Source organism: Lutra lutra, chromosome 3 (assembly GCF_902655055.1).
Source record: "Lutra lutra chromosome 3, mLutLut1.2, whole genome shotgun sequence".
Classification (NCBI taxonomy): domain Eukaryota; kingdom Metazoa; phylum Chordata; class Mammalia; order Carnivora; family Mustelidae; genus Lutra; species Lutra lutra.
In genome coordinates this window covers 34015233-34027549 of record NC_062280.1, presented here as the reverse complement: position 1 = coordinate 34027549, position 12317 = coordinate 34015233, and the positions used below count along the sequence as shown (strand labels likewise).

Here is a 12317-nt window from a genome sequence, read left to right as displayed (position 1 = left end):
CTCTTTAAGATAAGTAAATCATAAAAAAAAAATTGTCTTTCATATCACTTTTTAAATCTAGTATTCAATCATGGTGTCCGCATTACATTGATTTTTATGTCCTTTTAATTTCTATTTAATCTAAACCAGTACCTCTTTTTTTTTTTTAATGACATTGACTTTTTTGAGGAAAAGCATTATTTATTCTTTGTTAGTAGGTCATCTTAATCTAATTTTACTCTTTTTTGTTAAGATACTGATTATTTTTAACTTGGGAAAAGATACTGAAAATAGAATTCTTAACCAAGGGGTTCTAATGAGAAGCACCTGAATAGATATGCACACCAGAATGATGTTCTGCTAAATTGTAGTGTCTGCTGTCTTGTGGGTGTGCCTGTGCCTAAGTCAGCAATGTCTTAAGAGCTTCTTTGTAATTTCCAGTTTCTGCCTCCAGAAATTTCATACCTATCTCTTACTGATGACCAAATGAAAAATCAGATGCCATTTTTCTTTCTCTTACTTCAGTTAGAGCAGAGTTGTAAAAGAAAGGGATTTCAGTATTTAATCCCTGAGCAATTGCCTTGAAGACAGTAAGGAATAACAGAGTAAGACTTCTCTTTTCCAGAAGGCTGGAATAGAGTATGCATTAGTGATAATGAGATTGTGATGGAAAAAAATTAATAAGATATATGATAAGAAATTTTTAGGTAGTCTGTGACAAGTACAGATAAATTACTTATTCCTTTAACTGACATCTTAGTGGTACTTTCTAACTATTTGTTGAGCTAACTGCATCTTGCCAACACATAACTCTTTGCTTCTCTTAAAGTGTCTTGGGGTGGGCGCCTGGGTGGCTCAGTGGGTTGAGTCGCTGCCTTCGGCTCAGGTCATGATCTCAGGGTCCTGGGATCGAGTCCCGCATCGGGCTCTCTGCTCAGCGGGAAGCCTGCTTCCCTCTCTCTCTCTGCCTGCCTCTCCGTCTACTTGTGATCTCTCTCTGTCAAATAAATAAATAAAATCTTTAAAAAAAAATAAAAAAAAAAATAAAGTGTCTTGGGGTGATGTTAGTAAAATACTAGTTGACTCTGCAATGAAAATTATTTTCTGGTAATTTTTCTACTAAATACATCTGGCTGCCATTTTTCTTCCAGAAGAGGAATCCTTCTATTTTATAAAAATAAAATTGGTTTTATTATCTCTATAAAATTAAATTCCTAATATTTAAAAAGAATAAGGTAGAATTGTAAGATTTATTTATATCCATGATTATTAATTGTTTAAATATTTGTTAAACATTGAATTAGGCACCTTTTGAATGTTTACTTGAATTAATGTATACTCATGGGAAATTGGTTTTTCTTTGTAGGTAATTTTCTAAATTATATTGTTTGTTTATAAACTGCATTTTTTATCAATGGTAGTTACATGGTAAGTGTCTTTCTCTTTTAGTTGCTGCCAAACAAGGTGAATCTGACCCAGAAAGGAAAGAAACGAGGCAGAAAGTGGACGATGACAGAAAACATGAGATCGAAGCTGCTATTGTGCGGATAATGAAATCCAGAAAGAAGATGCAGCACAATGTATTAGTAGCAGAGGTGAGGGTGCTTCAAGACTACATTAACGTAGGAAAAGCAAAATAAATATTGACAGTTCACATTTAGGAAATCACTATATTCAAGTTGTTTAAAATATAGTTTTAAAATTAGGAAACCAGAGTCAGGTAACATTTATCATTAAAAGTATGGCAGTTACTTGATAATTAAACACATCAGTACATCCAAATATGTGCACACTTTAAGAACTAATATATTCGTAATAAAAAATAATAGAAAATTGTCACACGAAGAATAAAAAATTTTCCCTACTACTTAATATTTTTGTATTAAACAAGCTACCATTATTTTTAAAAGTCAGTGTTGCCACTGGAATGGGTAAGAATGATTAGGGCTGAATAAAGTATTGGTAGAGGATAGAGAGCTAAGTGAAGATGAATGGAAGTAGAACCGATAGGACTTACTGGTCATGGGAAACAAAGGGAGTCAAGGACTCCCTAGTTTTCTGGTTTGGAGGCTAAATGGAGGGAGGGAGGGGCAGCATGCTACTATGTTCTGCATTTGCGGTATTTTGTACAAGCTGACTTTTATATCACATTGGCAGAGAAAGAGAATTATATGAGTGATTGGTCAGTCATTTCAAAACTAATGCCATGTTGCTAATTAGGTAACTCATTAGTTTTCTCAGCTATTTTCATGGCTCTGGTAGAGTGACATTGATGGCAGTGCTTCAAGAAGGAAGTAGAGCTGAAAGCACCAAGAAGGGGCCTTGTCCTTTGAGATTCTGGCTCATGGGAAGGAGCAGAGAACAATACTAGGGGACTGAGTGTTAAGTTGGGGTGTCCTGGATTTTGTTTTTCTTATGGGAAGATATTCATGTTTATATCCTAGGAATAAAGAAGGAATATTTGAAAGAAAATGGTGGTTGAGGGACAGTTGAAAGGTGAGAGGACTGTGTAGGGAACACAGTTGGGTGGTAGACATGTTGACAAGGATAGTACTGACTATGCCTCTCTTGAGAACCCAGGGCAGGGGGCAGGGTGCAGGGGGTGTGCTAAACAAGGGTGGATACAAGTGTGAATAAATGTTTATGTGCACGGTGTGGGAATGTGAGGAATTGCAGACTGAAACAGGATGTGAGGTGAGGGTGCTCAGGAACTTGCTGAACTTGAACACATGAAGTTTGTGTTACCAGTGTGTACCAGAGATCGGTATAATGGCCAGTTGTAGTGTGAAAGCAGCCACCGATAACAAAGGAGTGTGGCTGTGTTCCAGTAAGGATTTACAAAATAGGCCGCAGGGCTGTTTGGCCTGTGGGCTGCATCTTGTTGTCTCCTGGTCTGCCCCAAAGGTGTAAAAATGATGACTTTACTCAGCAAGGAACCCAAGTAGTAGATTCTGAATGATGTAAATGTGAAGCAGATTTTTGTTGAAGAGTACCAAAGGAATCTGGGAGTTGAGGGTACTGTTCAGAGTGTAGCTGAAAGTGATCTTGCCTGCAGTCTGGACCCCGTCAAGGAGGTAGGTCAGAAGAAATTGTTAGTAGCTTAGAAGAAAGGGTCAGAGGATGAGAGATCTCACATGGGTTGAGAACAAGTTTGTTGATACTGGAGGGATAATACCAGAAAGAAGATAGATTTTTAGCTAGAGGGAGAAGTACTGAAGTTCACATTTCAAAGAATTGCCGATCCATTGCGGCTCTGGGAAATGAACTCTCCAATAGGAGTAAAAGGAAAGCTGGCTTTTGAGTGGATGGGTATTCTGCAAGAGGCACGAAGGGTCAGTGGGGAAAACTGATCTTTGCGGGCAGAAGGGTTTGGTTCTCATCTCTGACTCCTGGTTCTGTTTACTATAATGCATGCATGTCAGTCTTACTGTCTGGCTGTTTTCCTTATTTGTAAAAGACAACCCACTTTGCAGGTTTAAGAGCACTAAATAAATAAATATATGTATACAGAGTGACTGATACACAATGCACAGACTTCAGCTGCTGCTGTAGTTACCATTTTATTTTTACCAGTGTCACAGTACCTAGAATCCTGACAACAGCTGGAGAAAAGAATGACAACAGTAGCATTTACCAGGACCAGGAAGCACCATTAATTCATTTAGCATATGCAATGACTTTACTTTCTCAGGGGTCCAGTGATCATAAATGGGAGAGCTAGGATTTGAATCTAGATACTCTGGGGTCCAGAGTCTGTGCTCTTAAATACATCGTGGTTCCTAAATTCTGTGAGTTGGGAGAGTAACAGAGAGGTTAGTACATTTAGACCATCAGAATGGTTAAACCATAATCTGCTATGCGTTCATATAGTCCAACTAATTCAGCTACTAACCCCCTTCAGCATTCATATTCTCATGTGAAGGAGGCATGTTCTAACCCATATATTACATTTTCAAATAAAGCCTTCTTAAAGTTAAATTTTTGAGTTTGGTAATCTGATTAGTAGAATTTTATCTGAATCTTAAAATGACACGTCACTTCTTTTCAAAGATAAGAATTTTTGTGTGTTTATATGGAGATGTTAATGCATTTTAAAAATTTTCTGGTAGGAATTCGTTTTTTTTACTTTCTCTTTTAGGTAACTCAGCAGTTGAAGGCTCGATTCTTACCAAGTCCAGTTGTTATTAAGAAACGTATTGAAGGACTTATTGAGAGAGAATATTTGGCACGAACACCTGAGGATCGCAAAGTATACACATATGTAGCATAAAATGCGTTCAGAAATTTGATTTATTCTTGGACTGTACTCTTCCGCATGGACTGAGAAGTTCTTTTAAATCATTAAATATTAAGACGACCATCTCTTCTATTAAATTACAGTACATGTTCTAGACCATTCAGATCAAGCCTTTACTCCCTTTGAGAGTTTTCAACATCAGTTGATTGAGCTTCAGGCTTTACAACGTTTATCCCTGTAGAGATCATCTTTACAGTTCCTCGGGAAAATGTGAATGTGCCGCGTTTTGTTTTCAATACTGTATGAAAACAGGAAAAAATAAAACAAAAATTTAGAAAATACAGCTCATTAAAATAAAATTGTTGGATTTCATTTCCCCAGGTCTTCAGTGTTGATGTAAATGTGTTTTTGTAGTGTTGCTTAGCACTTTGCGCATTGTATAAGTTGGGTAACAAAAATGGTAAAAGAAATGACACAGTTCCCAGTTAATCTTGCTCTGCTTAAGACACTTCTTTAGCTAGTCTTGTTTAATTTAAAGGTTTGATAAATATACACAGACCCAAGCATACATTTGATGAGCATGCTTTATTCTACCATATGCACTTACTAATCTTCTAGCCTTATGACCAGGAACCTTTATTTTGGGCTCTATACACTCCCTGATTTGGTTTTCCCCTATTGTATTTTGAGATTCCCAAATTAAGTCCTCTAATGATTGGGTTTTGTTTTACGTTATCTCTAGAGAGAGAAAATATTTTAGTATGTATAAATTGTATAATAATTTTTTGCTGTTGTACTCACTGCTAATAGTGGATTGTATAGGGCAGTGTTTTTATTTCATTTATTATCGACAAAAATAAATGATTTAGTATGCACACACCCACTAATTCAAGTATGTCAGAGCACAAAGTTAGCAACTGGTTGTATTGAATTCAGACCCTTGAAAAGCACATACAGCCGGTACTTTGTTTATAAATATCTTAGGTTGCCCCTCTCTTAAATATATATTTTGGTGAAGCTGGGGTGCACTGTTAATTTTCTGTCTAAAATGCATTCTAAAGACGCAATAAATATGAATCCCTTGATATTTTTTAACGAGATCTTCAGTTCTTGCAGCTGTGTTTTGGGAAGTGATTAAGCAATATTTTTCAAACCTGATGATTCTTGGGTATTTAGCTATTGTCCTCCAAAGAGTCATCGTTTCATGTTTTCAAAGATGTACTTTGTGCTGAAGATTCATGTCAGTTATCCTGTGCTTCCAACTTTCACCAATGTTTTTTACATGATTGATCCACCAAGGATTATAGTTTGCTTTAACTTCAGAGTATTTTTATCTTCAATTTTATTTAATTTTGTTTCATTTTGTTTTCATAAGACAGTGTTTCAGCCGTGTAATTGGGGCAAACCACTATAGGTTGATGTTGGATAGAAAAGTGGAATGTTACTAATGAGTTGAAATAACCAACTCTTGGTTGACTATCAGTACTGTTGATACATATATTAGAATGTATGTCTCAGAAGATGGTTTCTGTTTAAATTTATGGTCAAGTTACAACAACTGAATTCTAAAATGGATTAAAAACTCCACGTAAATATTTTTCCCCATGCGTCTCTTTGGGTTATAATTTTCCTGTTAAACTTGGCAAATATTCTCTTACTGCATTTAATTTTGTCTCCATTTGTACTGTAGAATTATAAGCCTTATGCTCTTAATCTCTACATTTTCCACTTTTACATGATGCAGTTAAGATGCAGATGAAAACTATCATGAACATTATTCTCAGGATACTTTTACCATACTTGAGCACTAGCAGGGCAGGTGTAGAATGGTGAGCCAAAGGGTTCCACTCTTGTGATTTTCATAATTGGATTTCTGTAATGGGAGGGTGTTTGTCTATAGGAAGATACTGGTAGTTTAGGTAGCACAGTTGTTTTGTTGCTTTCAGTCCCCAATTAAATAATTATGACACCTTGGGAAATAGAACAATTCAGATTGTTGAGTTAGTAAATATGAAAGGTACAAAAACTTCATATGAAATTTCAGTAAACGCAAATTTAAGTGCTACTTTAAACCACTAAAAATCAGTAAAGTTAAATTTATATTTTGTCTCAAGTATGGTTGTACAAATCAGATGTAGATCTAGAGCTTTGAGATGCTAGTTTGGGAGTACAGGTTCATGTTTATGCTTCTAAATGCTGATAAGTACATTGAAACACGTTTCTGAACTCCAGTTGGGTTGAATGGCCAGAGAATGATAACTGCAGTGAAAAACAAAAATGGGTCACCTAACACAGTTACACGTTTTGACTCAATTATTATTTTAGCTCATAAAGCTCATAATGGTACGTGTTGACATTGCTTTCTCTTCAGCAAGTGGTCATTCATGCTGTTTTTCTCAGTTCTTTAATGTCTTAATTTCAAAGAATAATACATCCTAATCATTTAATCCTGTTGATGTGAATAAATTTTGATGACTTACTTGAAGAATTTCGAGGGTGGATACATAGTTTTCTAACTGCAAAAATGATGTAATCTTTGTTCACTTGTTAAGTTGTAATTCTCTGCTATCATTTTCAAATCCAGGACAGTGTTTATTTTGAATTGTTATATAGTTATATTATTTAAAGATTGAAAATTCATTGCAATTAGGGAACACAGCCTCACAAAATAAAATGTGGTTGTGAATACAAGGATTCTTTATGTCAGTGAATTTTAAAAGGGGATGGGGGAAGGGACACATGTCTCTCCAAAGGATGTATTAGAATCACCTGTTGTAGCATTGTATACCTAGACATGTACAGCTCCCAAACCCCCAGGATGCTGATAGACCTTCTCCATAAGAATCCTTGTCCTAGTAAAGCACTGTTGATATTCCATTCCCCCAGTGTGTATGTTAGGTATCAAGATAGGCTTAGGAGACAGCCAGTGAGTGAGCTCAAGATTATGCCTGCATCCCCGGAAAACTAGTACATAGGCATCATCTGGGGTTTCTAAATATTATTTAGTTCCTCAATTTGGAAAATAATTTCAAAATGATAAATCCAGATGATGCTATTTTTGTTAAATTTTTAGATACTTATTTTGAATAGCTGACTAGTATACAGGTTTTATTTTTGCCTATCTACTGTAACTTGAGACTCAATTTTTATAGCCTAATTTTATATAAGCTGTCTGACTTTTACTGCTATTAGTTTGTCTCCACTTGGGGAGGAAAACTGTTAGATAACAAAAATTGAAGATCTTATATTTTACTATATGGTGCATATAGTCAGGTATTTTGTATTCCATGGATATGAACGTTAAAACATTTCAGGTTAGCAAAATTATTATGAATTATTTCTATTCCCCAAAGCAGGGATAAATAAGTGATAAGCAAACAGTTAATAACAACATTTACATCCTTATTACCACGTGCCAGACACTGTTCTGTTTCATGTGCATTAATTAGTTATCACATGAGCTTTGTAAGATGGAAATTGTCTATTATGTCAATGTTGCCTAAGGGTACTGCTAGGAAATGGCACAGCCAAGCCGGTTGGGCCTGGGTTTGATACTCTGTTCTAACTCCTGAGAAGTGTCACTTGATGTAACTTTCTGTTTATAAATTCATTATTTTACTCCATTTACTTCCTCATTCACAGGAAGGAAAGTTAGAGGATATGGCAAAATCACTCTTACTTAACAAACTAAACTTAGTACACCACACATCTTGGTATGGAACTTGAGATACTTCATCTTACTGGTCATCAGTTTTGTGTAGGAAGGGAAACAGAAGGCAATCCCTGCTATTCTGGAAGCTTAGTGCAAGTTTTACATACTCTAGTGGGTTGCATGGATAGTTGCTTAAATGGAGCTTAAATTCAAATCTTGAATTCTAAAAGACATTTTTTCCTTTGCATGCCTTGTACCAAATCCATTATCTAGCTAGAAGTTTTAGGAGGCGTAATAGTGACAGTGAATTTAACAGGGAACAGTGCAGAGATGGAGCATGAAGCCCTCAGGAGAACCTGAATAGCTGGAAAGTCTTGAAAAGTCCTTGATGAATTTTAGAGATAGCAAATTTACAATGGTGTCACTTAAGTGTCTGATCCTCATATTAGGGCCTAAATTGACCCTCCAATGAATGAATCAAGCAGACATGGCCTTGTAATTTTATGGGAGGAGCTCAAAACAATCTTGCATATTTTTTAGTAACAAATTGTTAAATTTTAATAGTTGGATAAAAGTACAGTTCAAATAACACAAAACTATATTAAATTCTTGCAGTATGGGAAAACTAAAATTTGAAGTCTCAAAATTCTTTTCTGCAGTTGTACTTCTTCAGTGCCTCAGCACAATGCCTGGCATGTGGTGGGGTAGGCGCTCTGGAAGTATCAGATGAATTCACTTCATGGTCACCAAGTGTCTTAGCAGGAAGTTTTAAAGGATTCAGCTTCAGAAGTTAAAATGTGTACTGCATTATTGGAGGTATGACAAATAATATGGTGTAAGAATTATGTTTTTTACTTTCATAAATGGAAATAATTTGGTCTTTGGTTTGCAACTAGGTAAAAAGTGGAAAATGTAGACCAACCACTCAGTTGTTCAGATGATATTTAATGCTGATTTTATTTTTTTATTTTTTTTTAAAGATTTTATTTATTTATTTGACAGAGAGAAATCACAAGTAGGCAGAGAGGCAGGCAGAGAGAGAGGAGGAAGCAGGCTCCCTGCTGAGCAGAAAGCCCGATGTGGGGCTCGAACCCAGGACCTGGGATCATGACCTGAGCCGAAGGCAGCGGCTTAACCCACTGAGCCACCCAGGCGCCCCTAATGCTGATTTTAAAGCCCTCTTGACTCTCACAACATCTGAAAAAACTCAGACTGAATGATACAAAAACTTATTCAAGAGCCTATGAATAGTTACTAGGGTGTGGGGATTTGGGCCTAAATCTGTCTGATTCCAAACCCTATGCTTGTAATGAGTGTTAACGTGTCCCCAGTGACTGACTGATTTTGGTAAAGTGTGGACAGAATTTTATAAATTGAATTTGAATCTGAGGGTAGATTTTTTGTGTGTATTTTGGTGGAAGTTTCTGTTGATTTATTAGAAAGTATTCCTTGGAGAATTTGATACTGTAAAACAGATTGTGCACAAGAGAAATTGGTAATACTAGCTGTACGTATTGGTATATATGGTATATTCAAATTATATAACTGATGTCCAATATCAGTATCTGTAGAATTCATCCTAAATTTTATTTCCCATATTGATACTGTCCTCTATTAAAAAATAACCACTAGTCAGTCCAGTTTTTAAATGGAATGGGTTTGTAGGCCAAAAGAGACAGAAAACTTAGCAGAAGGGCATGGGATCCAGCTAAATGAAGAAGGAAAAGGGAGTGGAATGGCCTTCAAAGTTAAAACGTAGGCACACTATGTTCACACATGCTTTCATGTTTGTCTGCAAGCCCATTTTGCAGTACTCCTATGTATTCTTAATGCTTTTTTTAACAAAAATTGGTATTATCCGGGGCGCCTGGGTGGCTCAGTGGGTTAAGCCGCTGCCTTCAGCTCGGGTCATGATCTCAGGGTCCTGGGATCGAGTCCCACATCGGGCTCTCTGCTCAGCGGGAAGCCTGCTTCCCTCTCTCTCTCTCTCTCTCTGCCTTCCTCTCCGTCTACTTGTGATCTCTCTCTGTCAAATAAATAAATAAAATCTTTAAAAAAAAAAATTGGTATTATCCAAATTTGTAATAAGGCATCCATATTAACCGAACTGACTTGGGCTAATTAAAAAATAATGTAATCCATTCTCAAAGAACTGGAGGGTTGTAGTCATTAAGGTTATACAAGCATACTACAGAATTTTAAAAAAACTATTCCCAAAGCGGATCAGCAAGTGGCACTGGTATTTTTTTTTAAATATTTTTTATTTATTTATTTGACAGAGATCACAAGTAGGCAGAGAGGAGGAAGCAGGCTCCCCGCTGAGCAGAGAGCCCGATGCGGGGTTCAATCCCAGGGCCCTGGGATCATGACCTGAGCCGAAGGCAGAGGCTCAACCCACTGAGCCACCCAGGTGCCCTGGCACTGGTACTTTAAAACCTAATTGCATACCAGGGTTTTCTAAGGAAGCTTTAAAACAAAACTAATGCCTCTTGTAGATTTTGACTTAGTAGGTCTGAGGTGCTTCTTTTGTTCAGCTAAATTTGGGAACCATTGATTTTGATGATAGTCATTAAAGCATATAAATTCCTGATTTGACTAAGAGAACGTTCATTCGATATGCAAGTTGTGAGGTTTTCTTTAGCCCCTTACATGTATTTACTACACCTCAGCTGGTTAAACAATATGTTGATCAAGAATTTTGATTCCAATGTGGGCCAGTTAGTATTAATCAGATAACAGTATTAATCACAGCCCACCAGTTGTCATTAGTGGGTTCTCTTAAATGGGGGGTGGGGGGAGGATGAGTCAGTAATCATGCCCTTATAGTCAAAGAGTAACCTGTGGTCTTACAGTTATAATCAGGCATTCCCATGGAGAGCAATTGAATCCAGAAACCCAAGTATTCAAAGTTCAGTTACCTTTATGCCACTAGTCTAAGAACCACTGATTGTGAAGCAGTTTAATGAGATCTGGGTAACAAAAATTGGTATGTTTTTGCTGCCAACTTTGTGAGATCATAAAGTATAAGCCATAGTCTCCACTATTATCGTGTGATCCAAATGATGTGAAGTGTTTCCAGTGAAATTCAGGCTTTTGTTTGACAGTCATCCACTTAATCTGACATGAGGGGACTCCCTTAAGAACATGATACTCCCAATTCCCTAATAGCCAAATCTGACTTTTGGATTATTTCTCAGTAATGAGCTTTATAGAATCATCCATATTCTCTTATTGTACCAGTAATTTAGCAAAATGCATGTTTTTAATTGTTTTTTCTCGTTCTTGAAAAAGTTGAGACTCCTAAAAATCATTCCATCAGTTTGGTGTGTAGAGTAAGTAAGTGTGTAAGGAGATCCACAAGCTCATCCCCAAGCAAACCTCATTCTCAAGGTTGGTAAAAGAGGGAGAGCCCCCTTCTAGCTTGTACTGTGGTCCCTGAAGGTGCACTTTGGAGATTCCTCGCTATTGCTATTGTGCTTAGGACCCTGGCCCCAATTACTGCTGTTTCAACCCAAGTGCTGGATACACAGCCGATCAATGTTCACTTGTCCTTATAACTTTTACTTCTCCATTGGCCTCAACTACGAATTCAGTGGTAGATCTGGATGACAAACAACATTACTGCTCCCAAGGGAGGTTTTTCCTCTGTAGCTTCTCTCAGAAGATTTGGAGCTTGAATTTACCAAAGGACTAGCTGGTGACATGCTCTCACTGTAACAGCTCTTACTTACCTGCCTGTTACTTAGTTCTCAAATGCTAACTTCATTCCAACCCACTAATAACAACAGCATAGCCCCTTCTATATAGTTAGTAGATCTGCATATTAACCCAAGCTGTTGCAGTAGCCTTATTAAATACATCGTGCTCTAATCAACTGAATTTATGGTCTAGAAACTTGGATTTATAAACTAAACTCGTTCATACTATTCGTCCCTCTCTTTTGAGCTAGTTTAACTTCTTGAAATATAATATTTATCTAAATTACTTCCTGCAGCCCTTCCTTAAAAGGCCCATTTTTCCTACTTCCTTTTTTGTAATGAATATGACCAAAAAGTGAGTTTACTAAAACAGTTACAATCCAATCACGTTGTAGAAATCCAGTTTTGTGCAAATGGTCTGCACATGCTTGTGTGCGTATGGATATGGGTGTACGTGTGCACATGGGTGTGCACAGTTGTGTGTGCATGGTGAGTGACATCAGATCTTTGGAGTAGTACGTAGCTGATATGTAGATTGATCATTGCTGTTCTAAATTACTAGGTATATAGTTTATCAAGTGGGAAACCAGTTAATAAAATAATAAAATCAGTTAAACTTATTCTATTTATTTCACTTCCTTTGCTAAGAAAGAGTGTATTATTAAATACTAACAAAATTCTATGTTAGGCAAAAAATGTACAGGTACATGCGAGCCTACATAGATGGAACTCTTTAGGAAATTTGTTGACT

General features: G+C 36.7%; 1 protein-coding gene across 3 annotated transcripts in view; it reads left to right on the top strand.

Annotated features, from left to right (window-relative positions):
* CUL3 (cullin 3) overlaps positions 1-5641 on the top strand; it is a 95734-nt gene extending 90093 nt beyond the window's left edge. For all 3 annotated transcript variants that reach the window (XM_047721132.1, XM_047721133.1, XM_047721134.1), the window contains 2 exons: positions 1429-1574; positions 4118-5641. In XM_047721132.1, the coding sequence (XP_047577088.1) occupies positions 1429-1574; positions 4118-4249 (278 nt within the window). In that variant the 3' untranslated portion in view covers positions 4250-5641. The remainder of the gene's footprint in view (positions 1-1428; positions 1575-4117) is intronic.
* Positions 5642-12317: the final 6676 nt, after the last annotated feature.